This window comes from Rhinoraja longicauda, chromosome 12 (genome assembly GCF_053455715.1).
Source record: "Rhinoraja longicauda isolate Sanriku21f chromosome 12, sRhiLon1.1, whole genome shotgun sequence".
NCBI classification, from domain to species: domain Eukaryota; kingdom Metazoa; phylum Chordata; class Chondrichthyes; order Rajiformes; family Arhynchobatidae; genus Rhinoraja; species Rhinoraja longicauda.
The window spans coordinates 50,086,767-50,109,150 of NC_135964.1; the positions used below are offsets into that span (position 1 = coordinate 50,086,767).

At 48.1% G+C, this 22,384-nt stretch overlaps 1 protein-coding gene across 5 annotated transcripts in view; it reads left to right on the plus strand.

Annotated features, from left to right (window-relative positions):
- The window catches only part of gabpa (GA binding protein transcription factor subunit alpha), a 57,802-nt gene that overhangs the window by 24,465 nt on the left and 10,953 nt on the right, over positions 1 to 22,384 (plus strand). For 4 of the 5 annotated variants that reach the window (XM_078409726.1, XM_078409722.1, XM_078409723.1 and 1 more), the window contains exons 4-9: positions 2,142 to 2,289; positions 4,980 to 5,064; positions 5,953 to 6,204; positions 12,058 to 12,252; positions 17,580 to 17,636; positions 21,512 to 21,652. In XM_078409726.1, coding sequence (XP_078265852.1) covers positions 2,142 to 2,289; positions 4,980 to 5,064; positions 5,953 to 6,204; positions 12,058 to 12,252; positions 17,580 to 17,636; positions 21,512 to 21,652 — 878 coding nt within the window. The remainder of the gene's footprint in view (positions 1 to 2,141; positions 2,290 to 4,979; positions 5,065 to 5,952; positions 6,205 to 12,057; positions 12,253 to 17,579; positions 17,637 to 21,511; positions 21,653 to 22,384) is intronic. The other variant, XM_078409725.1, reaches the window with a different exon arrangement.

Below are 22,384 nucleotides of genomic sequence, written 5' to 3' on the forward strand. Positions count from 1 at the left end.
GTTGAATGAGGGCAAGAGCAAAAGAAAGAAAAGATCGTGTTGAAGCTCCTAACCCTGCATTTACAGAAAACCTGAAATAAAATAAAATACAGTCAGTCCCGTTACAAACTGGGAAGGCTGATTATCTGAAATTGTTGAATTCACTCCTGATAGCTGTTGAGTGTCTAGTCTCATGGTGTAGGGTTACCCCTTAGTTACTGTAGACTTTTAATACAATACAATACAATATATCTTTATTGTCATTGTACAGGGGTACAACGAGATTGGGAATGCGCCTCCCATACGATGCAACAAATTAATTAGCTAGTCTATTAATTTAAACAACCCAATGAAACAAATTGGAACAGTTTTAAAACAGAATAAAGTGCAAGTAGATCTGTGCCGGTTCACTGTGCGATGTGACCATCCGGCTCAGCAGGACCGGACTTAGCTTTAGAGAGACAGCACGGCAACTGGCCCTTCGGCCCATCGGGTCCACGCCGACCAGCAATCAGCCCGTACACGAGCACTAATCCTACACACTAGGGACAGTTTACTACTTTACCGAGGCCAATTAACCTTACAAAATTGTGCGTCTTTGGAGTGCGGGAGGAAACCGGAGCACCCGGAGGCAACCCAGGCGGTCACGGGGAAAAACGTGCAAACTCCACACAGACAGCACCCAAGGTCAGGATCAAACCTAGGTCTCTGCCACTGTGAGCCAGTAACTCAGCCAGATAAAGCTATAGTGCCCCCTCTCCCCCCCCCCCCCCCCCCCCCCCCCCACACACACAGTACTGGTAATAGATGGAATCAAGTGAGGTAAATAACACATTTCAAAGGAGCATTTTTTTTTTTTTTAAGTCACTTGACATTTTCAACCCCAGGTTTTGGGACCGACTCCAAGACGAGGAAATAAATTGTACAGTACATTGAAGAACTGGATATGGTGGGGTGGGGTTTTGTTTTGCTGTTCAGTCTGATTTTTAACAGCACAGCAGTGTTTTCGTTGATCTTTATCACAAAGTTTAATCTGGCCCATCCATGTAATGTGCAAGGAAAAACTGCAGATGTTGGTTTGCACCGAAAACAGACACAAAGTGCTGGAGTAGCTCAGCCGGTTAGGCAGCATCTCTGGAATAGGTGACATTTTTGAGTCGAGGCCCTTCTTCAGACTGCTGGATAGATTGAATCACTGAGGAAGACTCCCACGCTGAAGAAGGGTCTCGACCTGAAACGTCACCTATTCTTTTCCTCCAGAGATAGAGTCATAGAGTGGTACAGTATGGAAACAGGCCCTTCAGCCCCACTTGCCCACACCAGCCAACGCGTCCCAGCTACACTGGTCCCACCTGCCCGCATTTGGTCAATATCCCTCCAAACCTCTGCTGTCCAGATACCTGTCTAATTGCTTCTTAAATGTTGGGACAGTCCCTGCCTTGACCACCTCCTCTGGCAGCTTGTTCTATGCATCTCCCCAACCTTTGTGTGGAAAACGTTACCTCTCAGATTCCTATTAAATTTTTTCACCTGAAACCAATGTCCTCTGGTTCTTGATTCACCTACTCCGGGGAAGAGACTCTGTTCATCTACCCGATCTATTCCTCTCGTGATTTTATACACCTCTCTACGATCACCCCTCAACCTCCTGCCCTCCAAAGAATGGAGTCCCAGCCTACTCAACCTCTGCTAAACAAGGAGGTGACAAATTGCTGGAGTAACTCAGTGGGTCAGGCAGCATCCCTGGAGAACATGGGTGGGTGACGTTTTGGGTCGGGATCCTTCTTTGGGCAGAACCGCTGAGTTACTCCAGCCGTTTGTGTCTGTTTTCTTTGTAAACCAGCATCTGCAGTTCCCTGTTTTTAACAAATGGCTCATTCTGTTCATAAGTTGTAGGAACAGAATTGGGCCATTCGGTCCATCAAGTCTACTCTGCTATTCAATCGTGGCTGATCTATCTTTCCCTCTCGACCCCATAACCCTTGACACCATATCAATCTCCACCTTAAAAATATCCACTGACTTGGCCTCCACAGCCTTCTGCGGCAATGAATTTCACAGATTCACCGCCCTCTGGCTAAAGTTGAGTTATAAGTTTGTCATAATATTTTTTTGAACTCGGATAACGACTTTAATTTCTTTCCGTTTCATTTCTCCTCCAGCATTGCAGAGCAGACGACCATCACAACAGTGGAGTTTGTGAGCCAATCCATCGACATCAATGAACCAGTCGGTAATCTCAAGAAGCTGTTAGAGCCGCGCCTTCAGTGTTCCTTGGAAGCACATGAAATTTGTCTTCAAGATATCTTGGTAAAGAATTAGATCTGTCATGGAATTACTCGAAGAACTGTCAGAATTTCTAACGTGTATACTTTGACCAGAATGATAAAAAACGTGACCACTGAGTTCTGGCCTAAAGTTGAAGGGTTTTGGGTGCCTGGTGATTCATTCAAAGCAGGTTCCAGTTGAGGTCCATTGGATGAGTCGTGGTCATAGGCATAGGGCAAGGAAACAAGCCCTTTGACCCACCTCATCCATGCTGACCAAGATGCCCCATCTAAGCTAGTCCCATTTGCCTGCGTTTGCCCCATTATCCCTCCAAACTTGATTCAAGGTGTTGTATTTCGAAGGTTAGCACCACTGGCTAACCTCCTGGTCCACTAAATCCATGCAACTTGGAGACTGGAAAACATATTGTTTTAAATAAATGTTAAGTGTAAGAATTAGAGATGGGACTGGTATAGGAAACTGTAGTTTATCTTCCATCCCTGAACTCCAAATACCCAGCTCCTTATTGTGGATGATCAGCCATGATCACAATGAATGGCGGTGCTGGTTCAAAGGGCTGAATGGCCTCCTCCTGCACCTATTTTCTATGTTTCTTATCCTTGTGGACTCCCACTGGCTGTTTTTCCTTCCGTCAGCATTACCTCTTTAAAACCTAGAGATTTAAAACACCTTAGGAATGACGGGTAGGCCATCTAGCCTGTCCAAACCCTTAAGAATTTTATATGTTTCTATAAGATCCCCTCTCATCCTTCTAAATTCCAGTGAATACAAGCCCAGTCGACCCAGTAGGTTCCCTCCGCTCCATGTGCCTATCTAAAATACATTTAAATGCCACCAGCAACATTACCCATACTTTCCCATTCCGCACACTGAGTATTTACATGTTTTCATTTTCATTTTACCACAAGGATCACGTAGCATTAACTACAATGCTTTACTGTACACAGGGAACTGGAAATGAGGATCAGGGTTAATGGATAATTTCGGACCGCGGAATAATTGAAATCAACATTCTTTTGGGTGCTGCAGGGAAGTCAAATAACGCAAACAAAAAGCTTTTCACCGTACCTCGGCACACGTGACAATAACAGAAACGGAGCAGAACAGTAATTGGGTCTTTGTGAGGATTGTGGTTCTAAGTTGGGGCACGGCTGATTTTTGACGGCATCGAGTAAAACCTTGCAGAGGCCGATTGGCCGAGTCTGTTTGCAGGTAAGGATACGGCTGGCACGGGTATGGGCGGCGCAGCGGTTAGAGCTGCTGCCTTACAGAGACCCGGGTTCGATCCTGACTAAGGGTGCTGTCTGTACGGAGTTTGTACGCTCTCCCCGTGACCTGTGTGGGTTTTCTCCGAGATCTTCAGTTTCCTCCCACACACGCACAGGTTTGTAGGTTAATTGGCTTGGTATAAAAAAAATTTTTTTTAATTGTCCTTAGTGCGTGTAGGATAGCGTTAGCGTGCGGGGATCGCTGGTCAATAGACAATAGGTGCAGGAGGAGGCCATTCGGCCCTTCGAGCCAGCACCGCCTTTCAATGTGATCATGGCTGATCATTCTCAATCAGTACCCCGTTCCTGCCTTCTCCCCGTACCCCCTGGTAGTCTGAAGGGCCTCTGGCACTGTAAGGCAACAACTCTATGGCTGAGCCACAGTGCCGCTTTTCCATTTTATTGGGGAGGCAGGAACTCTTTTTTGTTAAAAGGCAACTTGAGTAAGTCCCTCGAACGTAGGATTAAAATGAATTGGGAGAGGATATGTCAGACTCATTAGTGCAGTTGGTTTTATCCATCAGCTAGCACAAAGGGCAAGGTTGATCCCTCAACGCTGTAGATTTGCACCACTAATTCTTTTAGCAAGCCTGAAAGTACGATTCCTTTGTTAAGCTTATCTGATTACTGCCGGATTGGCTTTACAGCAAAGATAACTGTGACCTGCTTTATTTCTGAAATAAACTTAATCCCGTAACACCAGTGGGAACTTTTGGAGAAATAGGTTTTTTTGCACTCTGAAGATGGATGTGTTTTTTGTGGAAGATAGACACAAAAAGCTGGAGTAACTCAGCAGGTCAGACAGCATCTCTGGGGAAAAGGAATGGGTGACGTTTAAGGTTGAGATCCTTCAGACCTTTTTTATTCAGAGTCTGAAGAAGGGTCTTGACCCGAAACGTCACCTATTCCTTTTCACCAGAGATGCTGCCTGACCTGCTGAGTTACTCCAGCTTTCTGTATCTTTCTTCGGTGTAAATCAGCATCTCCAGTTCCTTCCTACACAACATGTTTTTTTTGCTTTTTGTTTATTGCCAACGATCGGTTTGTCCTATTGAAGCGGAATCGTAGTCGGTTTAAACCTGCATCTGCAGTCCCTTCACACATCATAGTTATTTATTCACAAAATGCTGGAGTAACTCAGCAGGTCAGGCAGCATCTCAGCAGAGAAGGAATGGGTGACGTTTCGGGTCGAGACCCTTCTGCCTGACCTGCTGAGTTACTCCAGCATGTTGTGAATAAATACCTTCGATTTGTACCAGCATCTGCAGTTATTTTCTTACACTACACGACTTGGAACCTTGGCTTGGGTAGACACAAAATGCTGGAGTAACTCAGCGGGTCAGTCAGCGTCTCGGCAGAGAAGGAATGGGTGACGTTTCAGGTCGAGACCCTTTTTATTTCCTACACATGGAACCTTGTCTTGTTTTCTCTGCCTCGCCACAGTTGGATCCAAATCGCAGTTTATACGACCAGGGGGTGAAAACAGATGGCACTGTTCAGCTCAGCGTGGAAGTCATTTCCAGACAAGGTAAGCTTGTTCTAGATTGCATGCTGTGGTTCGGGTTTCAAGTACGGACACATTTTCCTAAGCAGAAAGCGTAGCCGATAGTTGGAACCCGAGCAGGAATGTATTGGCATGGTCGCAGATTGAGCTTTGATTTTTGTTCTCTGCCTGCCATTGTGGCCCTCAAGTTTGAGGAGATGAAATGGTGGTGCCATGAAGATGGTGAGCGGGATACAGGACCCGATTCACAAGCCCTTATTCAAACTTTGTTAGTCTGGCCGCAAGTAACTGCAATGGAAATTGGAGTGGGAGGGAGGGGCATGGAATCCGAATAGGAAACAGCTGCTCAAATGCAGATGTGGCACCATTCCAGCATTCCCCTTGCTTCCCTGCAGGCCATGACTTTGTTTTCCTATCACCATCTCTACTCTTGCATGCCGTGCCATGCCTGGTCAGAATTGGCCAGCTTGGCTTCAATCGGGTAATAAAAATGCTGGTTTATACCAAAGACAGCCACCAAATGCTGGAGCAACTCAGCGGGTCAGGCAGCATCCCTGGAGAAAATGAAATAAGTGACGTTTTGGGTCGGGACCCTTCTTCAGATCGAAGAAGGTTACCAACCTGAAATCTCTCCTAATCCATTTTCTCCAGGGATGCTGCTTGACCCGCTGAGTTACTCCAGCATTTTGTCTTCGTCAGTCAGATATAGGGTCCCGACCTGGAATGTCACCTGTCCATTTTCTCCAGAGATGCTGCCTGAGCTGCTGAGTTACCCCAGCACCTTGTGTCTATCTTTGGTGTAAAGCAGCATCTGCAGTTCTTTGTTTCTATCGCATGGCAGTGACGTGCTGTCGGGGAGGTTGGCAGGGAAGAGCGTGCCTCGTTCTTTGGTTTAAGCGTTGTTACTTTTAGCAGGGGTGGAGCCGAAGCTTAACATCCTGGAGATAGTGAAGCCGGTGGAGACGGTGGAGGTGGTGATCGACCCGGACGCCTCGCACCACGGGGGCGCCGAGGCCCAGCTGGTGGAGGAGACGCAAGTCATCACGTTAGACGGCTCGAAGCAGCTGACGGCGATCCCAGACGAGACCTCGGAGCAAGTAACGCGATGGGCCGCCGCCCTCGAGGGATACCGCAAAGAGCAGGAGCATCTCGGGATACCTTACGGTACGGCACGGCACGTGTGGCCCGTCTGGTCCACGCTTTGGCTCTACGATCAGCGGTTATCCTGGTCAATAAGGGCGCAGTAGTAGAGCCACTGCCTTACAGCGCCAGAGACCCGGGTTCGATCCTGACTACGGGTGCGAAGGGCATGTTTCCGCACTGTATGACAATAGACAATAGGTGCAGGAGGAGGCCATTCGGCCCTTCGAGCCAGCGCCACCATTCAATGTGATCATGGCTTATCATTCTCAATCAATACCCCGTTCCTGCCTTCTCCCCATACCCCCTGACTCCGCTATCCTTAATGTATGTATGACTATGTCTCAGGCCCAGTGACGCAGCGGTAGAGTTGCTGTCTTACAGCGCTTTCAGCACCTGAGACCCAGGTTCGATCCTGACTAAGGGTGCTTGTCTGTACTGTACGGCGTTTGTACGTTCTCCCCGTGACCTGCGTGTGTTTTCTCCAGGATCTCAGGTTTCCTCCCACCCTCCAAAGACGCACAGGTTGTAGGTCAAAGTGGACTTAGACTCGGGCGCTGTGAGGCAACAACTTTATCGGCCTCGCCACTCTGATGCCTGAAGGAATGGGTCGACTGGGCTTGTATTCACTGGAATTTAGAAGGATGAGAGGGGATCTTAGAGAAACATATAAAATTCTTAAAGGATTGGACAGGCTAGATGCAGGAAAAATGTTCCCGATGTTGGGGGAGTCCAGAACCACGGGTCACAGTTTAAGAATAAGGGATAGGCCATTTAGGACTGAGATGAGGAAAAACATCTTCACCCAGAGAGTTGTGAGTCTGTGGAATTCTCTGCCACAGAAGGCAGTGAAGGCCAATTCACTGGATGTTTTCAAGAGTGAGTTAGATTTAGCTCTTGGGGCTAAAGGAATCATGGGATATGGGGAGAAAACAGGAACGGGGTACTGATTATGGATAATCAGCCATGATCATATTGAATGGCGGCGTTGGCTCGAAGGGCCGAATGGCCTATTCCTGCACCTAATTTTCTATATTTTTATGATGCCCTTTTTTAGTTACATTAAAAAAATATTATATCCATTACTGAGAGAATCTGAAAAATGAAAATATTTGTCTTTGTCCATTTGAGGGCTCTCGGGTCAGCTACAGGTATTTGGTTAGTCGAGCATCATTTGCTGCATCTCAAAAAACGTGCTTTGCACCATCCCAATGGAAGTCCCCATTAATGCACTTGTTAACTTAAAGTCAAGTGGACTTTGCTCCAAGATGGCGCCCAACCCAGGCGACTATTTGCGTGCTAGCCTCAGAAGCAGATCTACAATCACACGTTACAATCGCTCCACACTCTTAAATCTCTACTCCTACAGCAATATTTCTTACTTATACGCTGTAAATGGCTCGATTGTAATGACATATTGTCTTTCCGCTGACTGGTTAGCACGCAACAAAAGCTTTTCACTAGCTCGGTACAACCAAAACTAAACTGTTTGACGTTTGTCCGTTGTAATGCTAGATATCCAGTGGCTTTTCTACATAAGGCTGAATGTCTTGTGTGCTGTGGTCCACACCTGAGACCGACCGTTCAGACCCATTTGAAGAGTCTGTTAGCAGCCAGTGCTGAGGCAGAAATAAAGACCAGCTCATTGCAGTTCCAAATGATCATCCACATCAGAGTCATATGCTAGTAATGAGTCAAACACTTGGCAGGCGAAGAAAGAGGCCAAATAAAAGCCAACATATATATCTGGCAAATGTTTCCTTGGTCTATTTTGCTTTTACAAATGCCTTCTTGTTTCAGGAACACATCGCCAGGACTATTGCAATAATCCACTGTGTCTCGTGGCTCTCTCATGTGATCTTTCTCTCCAATGCCAGATAGACAATAGGTGCAGGAGGAGGCCATTCGGCCCTTCGAGCCAGCACCGACCGCCATTCAATGTGATCATGGCTGATCATTCTCAATCAGTACCCCGTTCCTGCCTTCTCCCCATACCCCCCTGACTCCGCTATCCTTAAGAGCTCAATCTAGCTCTCTCTTGAATGCATTCAGAGAATTGGCCTCCACTGCCCTCTGAGGCAGAGATTAATTAGATTGGAAAGTTAATCGCCTAATGTTTAGTTTAGAGATATAGCATGGAAACAGGCCCTTCGGCCCAGCGATTCCCACACGATAACACTACCCTTTCTGTCCAAAGTTTTGGAACGTGCTGTAGCTTCCCAACTCAAATACCACCTCTCTACCAATAACCTGTATGAAACTTTCCAATCCAGATTCCGCTCCAACCACTGTACTGAAACTGCGCTCCTCAAAATCACAAACGACCTTTTCCTCTCCTCCGACGCTGGCAACCTCAACATCCTCATCCTACTTGACCTCAGCGCCGCCTTTGACACCATAAATCACTCCATTCTCCTCACCCGACTTGAAACCTCCTTTAACATCACCGGCACAGCCCTATCCTGGTTCAAATCTTACCTCTCTGACAGGCACCAGTTCATCTCCATTAACAACTGTAAATCCCCCACCGCTCCCCTCCCCCAAGGTGTCCCCCAAGGCTCAGTCCTTGGCCCCCTCCTCTTCATCCTCTACCTGTTCCCCCTTGGTCAATTAATCCGCCGTCATGGTCTCAACTTCCACTGCTTCGCCGATGATATCCAGCTCCTCATCTCCACCAAGTCAATCTCCACCACCACACACTCTACACTGACAAACTGCATCACTGAAATAAAATCTTGGCTTCAATCAAATTTCCTCAAACTCAACTGCAACAAATCTGAAATCATCATCATTGGTCCAAAAACGCTCACCAAATCCACCCAAAACTTCATCCTCAATATTGATGGTCTCCCAGTATCCACCTCCCCTCACATCCGGAATCTTGGAATCATCTTTGATCAAACCCTCTCCTTCGACAAACACATCAAACACATCACAAAGACAGCCTTCTTCCACCTCAAAAACATTGCCCTTCTCCGTCCATGCCTCTCCTCCACAGCTGCAGAAACCCTCATCCACGCCTTCATCACCTCCCGTCTGGACTACTGCAACAGCCTCCTATGGCGCACCCTCAAAAATCATCAGTAAACTTCAATACATTCAAAACTCCGCTGCCCGTCTACTCACCCACACCCCGATCCGTGACCATATCACCCCCGTCCTTCACAAACTCCACTGGCTCCCCATCCCCCAGAGAATCCAGTACAAAATCCTCCTCATGACCTACAAAGCCCTCCATAACCTGGCCCCATCCTACCTGACCGACCTCCTCCACAGGCACACTCCCACCTGCAACCTCCGCTCTGCTGCTGCCAATCTCCTATCCCCCCACATCCGGACCAAACTCAGATCCTGGGGGGACAGGGCTTTCTCCATTGCTGCTCCCACCTTATGGAACTCACTACCCCAAACCGTCAGACTCCTCCACACTCACCACATTCAAAACATCACTGAAGTCTCACCTGTTCAGTACTGCCTTCAACCACTGAAGGTCACCTCACCTTCTGTCTCCTTTCTCTGTTCGTTTACTTATTTATCTATTTATTCACTTCCCTATGTTCTCTAAATCCCTGTAAAGCGTCTTTGAGTATATGAAAAGCGCTATATAAATGCAATGCATTATTATTATTATTACACACACTAGGAACAATTTTTACATTTATACTGAGTCAATTAACATCCAAGCCTCGGAGAAAACCCAGGCAGGTCGCGGGGAGAACGTACAAGCTCTGTACACACAGCACCCGTAGTCAGGATCAAACTCTGGCGTCTGACGCTGTAAGACAGTAACTCTGCGCCCCCATGCTGGAAGCATTAATGGGGCGGCACGGTGGCGCAGCAGTAGAGTTGCTGCCTTGCAACGCCAGAGACCCACCCGGGTTCGATGCTGACTACGGTTGCTGTCTGTACATTATAGAGTCGTAGATTGATACAGTGTGGAAACAGGCCCTTCGGCCCAACTCGCCCGCACCGGCCAACAATGTCCCAGCTACCCTAGTCCCACTTGCCTGCACTTGGTCCATAACCCTCCAAACCTGTCCTATCCATGTACCTGTCCAACTGTTTCTTAAACAATGGGATAGTCCCAGCCTCAACTACCTCCTCTGGCAGCTTGTTCCATACACCCACCACCCTCTGTGTGGAAAAGGTTACCCCTCGGATTCCTATTAAATCTTTTCCCCTTCACCTTGAACCTATGTCCTCTGGTCCTTGATTCCCCTACTCTGGGTAAGAGACTCTGTGCGTCTACCCGATCTATTCCTCTCATGATTTTGTAAACCTCTATAAGATCTCCCCTCGTCCTCCTACGCTCCATGGAACAAAGACGTTCTCCCCGTGACCACGTGGGTTGTCCCCGGGTGCTCTGGTTTTCTCCCACACTCCAAAGACGTACAGGTTTGTAGGTTAATTGGCTTCAGTAAAAATTATAAATGTCGCGATCATAGCTCCTTCCACCTCCACCCCAGGCAGCACATTCCAGGCAATCGCCAAACTCGGTCTGAAGAACGGTCTGAAACGTCGCTCATTCATTCTCCAGATATGCTGCCTGTCCCGCTGAGCTACTCCGCTATTTTATGTCTACTGTTTTTAAAAACAAAACCTTGCTCTGCACATCCTTTTTAAACATTACCCCTCTAGCCTTAAAGCTGTGCCCTCTAGTATTTGATGTCAACTTCTCTACGTCGGCGAGACCAAACGCAGGCTCGGCGATCGTTTCGCTCAACCCCTTCGCTCAGTCCGCCTTAACCAACCTGATCTCCCGGTGGCTCAGCACTTCAACTCCCCCTCCCACTCCCAGTCTGACCTTTCAGTCATGGGCCTCCTCCATTGTCATAGTGAGGTTCACCGCAAATTGGAGGAACAGCACCTCATATTTCGCTTGGGCAGCTTACACCCCAACATTGATTTCTCTAACTTTAGATAGCTCCTCTGTCCCTCCCTTTCCCCTTCCCAGTTCTCCCACTGTCTTCCTGTCTCCAACTACATCCTTTCTTTGTCCCTCGCCCGACATCAGTCTGAAGAAGGGTCTCGACCCGAAACGTCACCCATTCCTTCTCTCCTGAGATGCTGCCTGACCTGCTGAGTTACTCCAGCATTTTGTGAATTAATACCTTCGATTTGTACCGGCATCTGCAGTTATTTTCTTACACTACTCAGTCTGAAGAAGGGTCTCGACCCGAAATGTCACCCATTCCCTCTCTCCTAAGATGCTGCCTGACCCGCTGAGTTACTCCAGCATTTTGTGAAGCCTTCGATGATGATTTCCATCCCGGGAAATAAGTTCTGAATGTCTACCCTTTCTATGCCTCTCACAATTTTATATACTTCTAAAAGCTCTCCCCACGATCTCTGGCGATCCAGTGAAAATAATTCATGTCTCTCTGTAGTTAAGACCCTCTAATCCAAGTCAAGTCAAGTCAAGTCAATTTTATTTGTATAGCACATTTAAAAACAACCCACGTTGACCAAAGTGCTGCACATCTGATTAGGAAAAAAAAGAAACATACAGTGGCAGGCAGCCAAACACAACGGCGCGGCCATCTTGAACAAAATGTTTAACTAAAGCAGAATGGTGTCCCGCGGCCGCGCCGCACCGGGCGATGGAAGGCCTCGCGGCCGTCATCCTAACCACCTTATTCACTTGCGATGCCATTTCAGGGATCTTTGAATGATAGGATCATAGGAAGTACTGAGGTGCAGATATCTAAAGATCCCTATCTTATTTATTCTCTAAAAATGCATCTCCACATTTTTACTGGAATAAATTCCATCTTCTATTTCTCTACCCAACTATCAAGTCATCAATAGACAGCTTGGGGTTTTTTTTTTCCTTAAAGAATGGATTTCATTAAGTGGTCTTCTTTTTTTCTCCTCTAGATCCAATCCAATGGTCAGTAGACCAGGTGTTACACTGGGCCGTGTGGGTGATGAAGGAGTTTGTCATGATTGACGTCGATGTGAAGGAGCTGACCATGTTGGGCAAAGACCTGTGCTCCCTCAGCCAGGAAGATTTCTTGCAGAGAGTACCAAAGGGGGAAATCTTGTGGAGCCACTTGGAGTTGCTGAGGAAATGTGAGTAAATCAGAGTGTACCATGTATTTAGACACGGCCGGCACACGGCGCCGGAGACCCGGGTTCGATCCCGATTGCGGGCGCTGTCCGTGCGGAGTTTGTACCTTCTCCCCGTGACCCGCGTGGGTTTTCTCCGAGATCTTCGATTTCCTCCCACACTCCAAAGACGTGCAGGTATTGGCTTGGTAAATGTAAAAATTGTCCCTAGCGGGTATAGGATGGTGTTAATGTGCGGGGATCGCTGGTCGGCGCGGACCCAGTGCGCTGTATCTCTAAACCAAACTAAAGGTAGTTATTCACAAAATGCTGGAGTAACTCAGCAGGTCAGGCAGCATAGAAACATAGAAAATAGGTGCAGGAGTAGGCCATTCGGCCCTTCGAGCCTGCACCGCCATTCAATATGATCATGGCTGATCATCCAACTCAGTATCCCGTACCTGCCTTCTCTCCATACCCCCTGATCCCTTTAGCCACAATGGCCACATCTAACTCCCTCTTAAATATAGCCAATGAACTGGCCTCAACTACCTTCTGTGGCAGAGAATTCCACAGATTCACCACTCTCTGTGTGAAAAAGAACTTTCTCATCTCGGTCCTAAAAGACTTCCCCCTTATCCTTAAACTGTGACCCCTTGTTCTGGACTTCCCCAACATCGGGAACAATCTTCCTGCATCTAGCCTGTCCAACCCCTTATGAATTTTGTAAGCTTCTATAAGATCCCCCCTCAATCTTCTAAATTCCAGCGAGTACAAGCCGAGTCTATCCAGTCTTAATATGAAAGTCCTGCCATCCCAGGATTCAATCTGGTGAACCTTCTCTGTACTCCCTCTATGGCAAGAATGTCTTTCCTCAGATTAGGAGACCAAAACTGTACGCAATACTCCAGGTGTGGTCTCACCAATGCCCTGTACAACTGCAGCAGAACCTCCCTGCACCTATACTCAAATCCCCTCGCTATGAATGCCAACATACCATTCGCTTTCTTCACTGCCTGCTGCACCTGCATGCCTACTTTCAATGACTGGTGTACCATGACACCCTGTCTTGTTGCATCTCCCCTTCTCCTAATCGGCCACCATTCAGATAATAGTCTGCTTTCCTGTTCTTGCCACCAAAGTGGATAACCTCACATTTATCCACATTATACTGCATCTGCCATGCATTTGCCCACTCACCTAACCTATCCAAGTCACGTTGCAGCCTCCTAGCATCCTCCTCACAGCTAACACTGCCCCCCAGCTTCGTGTGATCCGCAAACTTGGAGATGTTGCATTCAATTCCCTCATCCAAATCATTAATATATATTGTAAATAGCTGGGATCCCAGCAATGAGCCTTGCGGTACCCCACTAGTCACTGCCTGCCATTCTGAAAAGGACCCGTTTATTCCTAGTCTTTGCTTCCTGTCTGCCAGCCAGTTCTCTATCCACATCAATACTGAACCCACAATACCGTGTGCTTTAAGTTTGCTTTCTAATCTCTTATGTGGGACCTTGTTGAAAGCCTTCTGGAAGTCCAGATATAACACATCCACTGGTTCTCCCTTATCCACTCTACTAGTTACATCCTCGAAAAATTCTATAAGATTCGTCAGACATGATTTACCTTTCATAAATCCATGCTGACTTTGTCCAATGATTTCACCACTTTCCAAATGTGCTGCTATCCCATGTTTAATAGCTGACTCTAGCATTTTCCCCACTACCGATGTTAGACTAACTGGTCTGTAATTCCCCGTTTTCTCTCTCCCTCCCTTTTTGAAAAGTGTGGTTACATTAGCATCTCAGGAGAGAAGGAATGGGTGACGTTTCGGGTCGACACCCTTCTTCAGACTGATGTCGGGGGGGGCGGGACAAAGGAAGGATATAGGTGGAGACAGGAAGATAGAGGGAGATCTGGGAAAGGGGAGGGGAAGAGAGAGACAGAGGAGCTATCTAAAGTTGGAGAAGTCGATCTAAACCAAACTAAACTTGAGAGATACAGTGCAGGTGAATTGCTGGAATTAAACGCCTACAGGTTGCACAGGCAAGTGACTGATTGCAGCTGATGCAGATTAGTTTAGGTTAGAGATGCAGTGCAGAAACAGGCCCTTCGGCCCACCGAGTCCACGCCGACCAGCGATCACACCGTACACTAACGCTATCCTACACACGAGGAACAATTTACAATTTTACAGAAGCCAATTAACCTAAAACCTAAGATTGCGGGACTGACAGAAGATGGAAGAATGGGTCGTCTGGGCTTGTATTCACTGGAATTTAGAAGGACGAGAGGGGATTTTATAGAAACATAAAATTCTTAAAGGATTGGACAGGGTCGATGCAGGGAAAATGGTCCCGATGTTGGGGGAGTCCAGAACCAGGACTCACAGTTTAAGAATAAGGGGTTTAGGACTGAGATGAGGAAAAACATTCACCGAGAGAGTTGTGGAATTCTCTGCCACAGAAGGCCGTGGAGGGCAATTCACTGGATGTTTTTCCAAGAGAGAGTTAGATTTAGCTCTTGGGTTAAAGGAATCAAGGAATATGGGGGGGAAAAGCCGGAACGGTGTACTGATTTTAGATGACCTGCCATGATCATATTGAATGGCGGAGCTGGCTCGAAGGGCCGAACGACCTGTTCCTGCACCTATTCTTCTATGTGTCTATCTTGATCTCAATGAGAGTGGTTTTTATTCACAAAATGCTGGAGTAACTCAGCAGGTCAGGCAGCATCTCGGGAGAGAAGGAATGGGTGACGTTTCGGGTCGAGACCCTTCTTCAGACTGATTTGTACCAGCATCTGCAGTTATTTTCTTATACTACTCAATGAGAGCGGCGGTGGGGATCATATCTTCAAGCAGTGCAGAGGGTGGCACAGAGGCCTAGGGAAATAACTGCAGACGCTGGGTACAAATCGCAGGTATCACAAAATGCTGGAGTAACTCAGCAGGTCAGGCAGCATCTCAGGAGAGAAGGAATGGGCGACTTTTCGGGTCGAGACCCTTCTTCAGACTGTGGCACAGTGGCGCAGCTAGTAGAGTGCTTGTCCGTGAAACACGAGAGAACGTGAGTGGTGTGCTGTCCCAGTGACTTTCTGCGGGGAATTCCAGATTCCTGACCTAGTATTGATGAAGGAAGGAAATATATTTCCAATCCGATTACCGTGACTCAGAATGGAGCATGGAGATTGTGTTTCTGTGCGATTAGTGGGTGTTAACAGCTTGAATATGAGTTGCCAATAACACACTAATATGCAACTGCACAACATTTCCCCACAGAGATCGCACCTCCACTTACCCACGTGACACGGCACACAGCTCTAAGTGCAACTGCCAGAGACCCGGGTCCGATCCTGTCCTCGGGTGCTGTCTGTGCGGCGTTTGCATGTTCACCCTCTGGGTTTCCTCCAGGCGCTCCAGTTTCCTCCCACATCCCAAAGACGTGCGGGTTTGCAATTTAATCGGCTTCTGTAAACTGCCCCGAGTGGGTGGGTAGGGAATGGAGGGGAAAGTGGGATAGCATCGAACTCGTGTGAACGGGTACCCGATCGGACTAAAGATAGACACAAAAGGCCAGAGTAACTCAGAGGGACGGGCAGCATCTCTGGAGAGAAGGAACGGGCGACGTTGCGGGTCGGGACCCTTCTTCAGACTGATGTTGGGAGAGTGGGCGGTACAGGGATTAGGAAGTGTCAGGTGTGAAAACAGGACAAGGAATGCAGATCAAGGAAAATGTTGAATTACTCGTTGGCATCACAGCAACACTGAAGGCCTCAGTTCGAGACATCGGCCTGGATGACAGCAATTGAATGCCTGAGAAAAGCAATATGCAGAGAATACAAAAATATGTCCAAGATGGACACAGAGTGTTGGAATCTGTGGAATTCTCTGCCTCAGAAGGCAGTGGAGGCCAAGTCTCTGAATGCATTCAAGAGAGAGCTAGATAGAGCTCTTAAGGATAGCGGAGTCAGGGGGTATGGGGAGAAGGCAGGAACGGGGTACTGATTGAGAATGATCACCCATGATCACATTGAATGGCAGTGCTGGTTCGAAGGGTCGAATGGCCTCCTCCTGCACCTATTGTCTATTGGAGTACCTCAGCGGGTCAGGCAGCATCTCGGGGAAAAAGGAATGGGTGATGTTTCGGATCGAGACCCTTCTTCAGACCAGGTGGGACTAGGTGGGTTAGAGGGCCTGTTTCCGTGCCGTGTCTCTAAACCAAAATAACACGCAGCAGTCAAATGAATAAATATGGCTCCCACGTTGACCAGAATGATACCTGGATTAATGGGGCATTAGCCGCAGGGAGAGACTGGCCAGACTTGGATTGTTTTTCCTGGAACAATGCCAGAGGTTGTGGCGAGACCTGATGGAGGAATGTAAAATTGAGAAGCAAAACCTTCTTCTCAGAATGGAAAAGCCAAATACTAGAGGGCATATCTTTAAGGTGAGAGTTGCAAAGTTTAAAGGAGAGGTGGAGGGCAAATTATTTTACACCGGGAGGTGAGTGCCTGGTATCACTTCCGGAGATGGTCATGAGGTCATAAATGATAGGAGCAGAATTAGGCCATTCAGCCCATCGTCTACTCCGCCATTCAATCATGGCTGATCTATCTCTCCCTCCTAACCCTATTCTCCGGCCTTCTCCACATAACCTCTGACGCCCGCACTAATCAGGAATCTATCTATCTCTGCCTTATAAATATCCACTGACTTGGCCTCCACAACCTTCTGTGGCAAAGAATTCCACAGATTCACCACCCTCTGACTAAAGAAATTCCTCTTCATCTCCTTCCCAAAAGGACGTGCTGGTTGAAGCAGATGCGTTAGCGGCATTTAAAAGACTTTTGGTTGGCGCGTGGATAAGCAGGGACTGGAGGGATATGGATTATGTGCAGGTAGATAAGTGATGGTATTGGCGTCCTGTTCAGCACCGACACTGTGGGCCGAAGGGCCTGTCCTAATGTGATCTGGGGCCGAGCTATCGTAGTATGTCATTAGACGGAAGGTCTGGGTAGATTCCACTCCCTCCCGGCTACAGTAATAACCAAGCAGCGTTAACCTGGGGCGTGACGACATTTATATCAGGGTGCTGCAGAATCAGTTGTCTACTCAAAACTGTAGGGAGAAATAAATTGATAGTGGTGGACGGGCAAAAACTGGTCCATCTTACCTTAGTTTATTATCACGTGCACCGAGGCACAGGGAAAAGATTTTTATAGCGGGCTATGTGAGTTTAGTTTATTGTCACGTACCGAGGTACAGTTCTATGGCAGAATGTCGGTATTTGGAGTGTAGATGTTTTTAATGTTAATGTTAATTAACTCTGCTTGTTCCTGTCCTGCAGATGTGTTGGCAAGCCAAGAACACACGGGCGAAATAGCGACTGTTACAATTGACCAACGTGAGTACTTCTGTCCAAATAACCTCTCCCTGTATCTATAAGACAATAACTGCAGATGCTGGTACAAATCGAAGGTATTTATTCACAAAATGCTGGAGTAACTCAGCAGGTCAGGCAGCATCTCAGGAGAGAAGGAATGGGTGATGTTTCGGGTCGAGACCCTTCTTCCGACTGATGTCAGGAGGGCGGGACAAAGGAAGGATATAGGTGGAGACAGGAAGATAGAGGGAGATCTAGGAAGGGGGAGGGGAAGGGAGAGACAGAGGAACTATCTAAAGTGGGAGAAGACGATGTTCATACCACTGGGCTGCAAGCTGCCCAGGCGAAATATGAGGTGCTGTTCCTCCAATTTGCGGTGGGCCTCACTATGGCACTGGGGGAGGCCCATGACAGAAAGGTCAGACTGGGAGTGGGAGGGGGGGTTGAAGTGCTCGGCCACCGGGAGACCAGTTGGTCTCCCTGTATCTGGTCGCTTCGGTTCTTGGTTTCCTTCTGGTTTTCCCACCGACAGGTGGCCAAGTTCCCCCCTCGGATCCCCCCCCCTTCCTCCACCCTAAACGTTTAACCAGTTCCACAGTTCTCAACAATTTAGCCCTCTTGAGATCACACCTTCCCCCCCCCCCCCCCCCCGCCAACAATTAGCTTATCAGGGAACCACCCTGCCTCTGGTCACCTTGATTGGTTCTGGTCTTTCAAGGTCATAAGTGATAGGAGCAGAATTAGGCCATTCGACCCATCGAGTCTACTCCGCCATTCAATCATGGCTGATCTATCTCTCCCTCCTAACCCCCAATCTCATGCCTTCTCCCCATAGCCTCTGACACCCGTACTAATCAAGAATCTATCTATCAAAGCCTTAAAAATATCCACTGACTTGGCCTCCGCAGCGTTCAGTGGCAAAGAATTCCACAGATTCACCACCCTCTGACTTCTTGCATCCGGGTATTCTTCCCCCACCCGCCCCTACTCTCAGTCTGAAGAAGGTTCCCGACCCAAATCATCACCCGTCCTTTAGCCCCAGAGATGCTGCCTGACCCGCTGAGGTACTCTAGCACTCTGTGTCCATCTTGGACATATTTTTGTATTCTCTGCATATTGCTTTTCACAGGCATTCAATTGCTGTCATCCAGGCCGATGTCTCGAACTGAGGCCTTCAGTGTAGAAACATAGAAAATAGGTGCAGGAGTAGGCCATTCGGCCCTTCGAGCCTGCACCGCCATTCAATATGATCATGGCTGATCATCCAACTCAGTATCCTGTACCTGCCTTCTCTCCATACCCCATGATCCCTTTAGCCACAAGCCAATTTGCCTACATAATGCCTGTACGTCTTTGGAATGTGGAAGGAAACTGGTCTCAGAGAAAACCCACGCAGGTCACGGGGAGAACGAACGAACTTGCAGTCAGCGTCTGTAGTCGGGATCGAACCCAGGTCTCCGGGGGCTGCAAACGTCTGTGGAGGCAGAAACTCTACCCCTGTGCAGCCCCATTTTGTGTTGCCTGCCCAACTGAAGGCAATGGACACAGCAAAGACAAAGGAGCAGATAGCTGCTTCGCTATCCCCTGCACAATCATCTTCTAAAGTTTGATCAAAGGATGAAGCTACAAGTTTCACCCAACGGCAAATGTCACACGCAACGTTACCCAGTCAGACGTTATGCTGTAAGTGGTGTAGCAGTCGAGCTACAGCCTTACAGCGCCAGAGTCCCGGGTTCCATCCTGGCCACGGAGTTTGTACCTTCTTCCCATAACTTGCGTGGGTTTACTCCGATACCTTTTGTTTCTTCCCGCACTCCAAAGAAGTTCGGGTTTGTATGCTAATTGGCTTGGTATAAAAGCAAAATTGTCCCGAGTGTGTGTGGGATAGTGTTAATGTGTGGGGATCGCTGGTCGGCGTGGGCACGGTGGGCCGAAGGGCCTGTTTCCGCGCTGTATCTCTAAATTAAGCTAAACTGTAGTACCGAGCCCATGCACTCTGGCATCGGCTTTCTCTCCGGCCGTGGTGATCAGATTTTGTTACAGCACAGGAATCTAACAATGTGGGGAGAATGACTGCTTTGTGTGAACCTTTGTGGCTGCGTAAGTTTAACTTTTTGCTGTGTAACTTTCGGCTGGCTGCATAACTTTTCACTTTTGACTGCGTGACGTCGTGGGTGAGTTCTGCCTTTGGGTGAAACTTGTTGCTCCCATCCTTTGTTCAAACTTTAGAAGGTGGTTTCATGATGGCGAGACTGTCATATGAGGAAAGGTTGAAAAGACGAGGCTTGTATTCACTGGAGTTTAGAAGGATGAGAGGGGGATCTTATAGAGACATATAAAATTATAAAAGGACTGGACAAGCCAGATGCAGGAAAAATGTTCCCGATGTTGGGCGAGTCCAGCACCAGGGGCCACAGTCTTTGAATAAAGGGGAGGCCATTTAAAACGGAGGTCAGAAGGAACTTTTTCACCCAGAGTTGTGAATTTGTGGAATTCTCTGCCACAGAAGGTAGTGAAGGCCATTTCACTGGATGAATTTAAAAGAGAGTTAGATAGAGCTCTATGGGATAGTGGAATCAAGGGATATGGGGAGAAGGCAGGCACGGGTTATTGATTGTGGACGATCAGCCATGATCACAATGAATGGCGGTGCTGGCTCTAAGGGCCAAATGGCCTCCTCCTGCACCTATTTTCTATGTTTCTAAACTACAAATTCACTCGGTACTTTGGGCTTTTGTTTTGTTTTGCACTAATGTTAGGTTTTTTAAAATTGAATGTTTCTGTTCACGAGTACTGTGTTTCAAGACCCGTTAGTGAGAATTTCATTGCTATGATGGCGTTGGGGGGGGGGCAGGGATCGAGAGGAATTTTAACACTTCTCGCTGAGTCCGCTGTGGGACGAACTCTTGTTGGTGAAGTGCAGGGGTTATTTCCTGAGCCGAGCGCAGCCAAGCATTGTGGTTTTGTACACACCGGCTGTTTAATAATAATAATAATAATTCATTTATTTTATATAGCGCCTTATCGCATGCTCAAAGCGCTTTACAAAAACAATTAACATAGAAACAAACAGACAAACTGTCCTGACGGAAAAGCGGCGAATACACAACGCCAGCGTCCTCTCACGTCAGGGTCCGGCAGTAGACATTAAAAAGCACAAGATACACAGATATAATTTTTTACACAAACAGCCATCACAGTGATTGCTCTAGGCATACCCTCACTGTGATGGAAGGCAAAGTCTTATCTCCTCCTCATTCTTCTCCCGTGGTGCCACGAGGTGATCGAGGCTCCCAACTTTTTGAAGCCCCCACAGGGCGATGGAAAGTCCCAGGGCCGAGCCGAGCAGGCCGTTGAAAGTCCTGAGCCCCCACCGGGCGATGGAAAGTGCCGCGGCCAGGCCACGCAGGGCGATGAAGGGCCTGCGGGCGGGTCGATCGTACCTCGCGCTTCGGGGCGGTCGAAGCTGCTACGGCTGGAGCTCCCGAAAGCCGGTCGCCAGCCAGGGACCTGCGAACTCCCGATGTTGCGGTCTGCAGGGCCCACGGCCGAAGCCTCCGAGATGGTAAGTCCAGGCCCTGTGACCGGAGTCTTCAAGGTCGATCCCAGCTGGAGGCCGCCGACTCCACGATGTTAGGCCGTAGCGCGAACGGAGATACGACACGGTAAAGGTCGCATCTCCGTTGAGGAGGAGATTTGAAAAAAGGTTTCCCCCAACCCCCCCACCACCCCCCCCCCCCCCCCCACATACACAGAGTTAAAAAATAAAATAAAATGTACATTTAACGACGACAATGACAAAAAACAACAAAAAAAACCAGAGAGACTGCCGGTGAGCCGCAGCTGCAGAACACAGCCACGCCCCTCAACTTTCTCTTGTTTCGTTGCACTTTCAGCGGTCCAAATCATCCCAGCCACAGTACAGCCGGCAACTCCCACCACCATCAAAGTCTTCACTGGAACGTCCAAACCCTCCAAAGTCCCACGTGCTCCGCGGATATCCGGTGAAGACAGAAGTTCTCCGGGGAACAGGACAGGTAAGGTCACCAGGAATGGACACATAGAAAGTAGGCCATTTTGCCCTTCAATACGATCATGGCTGGAATTTAGAAGACTGAGGGGGGATTTTATAGAAACATATAAAATTCTTAAGGGGTTGGAGAGGCTAGATGCGGGAAGATTGTTCCCGATGTTGGGGAAGTCCAGAACCAGGGGTCACAGCTTAAGGATAAGGAGGAAGTCTTTTAGGACCGAGATGAGAAAACATTTCTTCACACAGAGAGTGGTGAGTCTGTGGAATTCTCTGCCACAGAAGGTAGTTGAGGCCAGTTCATTGGCTATATTTAAGAGGGAGTTAGATGTGGCCCTTGTGGCTAAAGGGATCAGGGGGTATGGAGAGAAGGCAGGTACAGGTTACTGAGCTGGATGATCAGCCATGATCATATTGAATGGCGGTGCAGGCTCGAAGGGCCGAATGGCCTACTCCTGCACCTATTTCCTATGTTTCTATCCAGAATCAGTACCTAGTTCTTGCTTCTCCCCCCCCCCCCCCCCCCCCCCATATCCCTTGATTCTCTAAGAGCTATATCTAATTCTCTCTTGAATACATCCAGTGAATTGGCCTCCACTGCCTAACTCCTGTGGCAGAGAATTCCACAGATTCACAACTCTCTGGGTGAAAAAGTTTTTCCTCATCTCAGTCCTAAATGGCCTAACCCCTTATTCTTAAACTGTGACCCCTGGTTCTGGACTTCCCCAACATCGGGAAC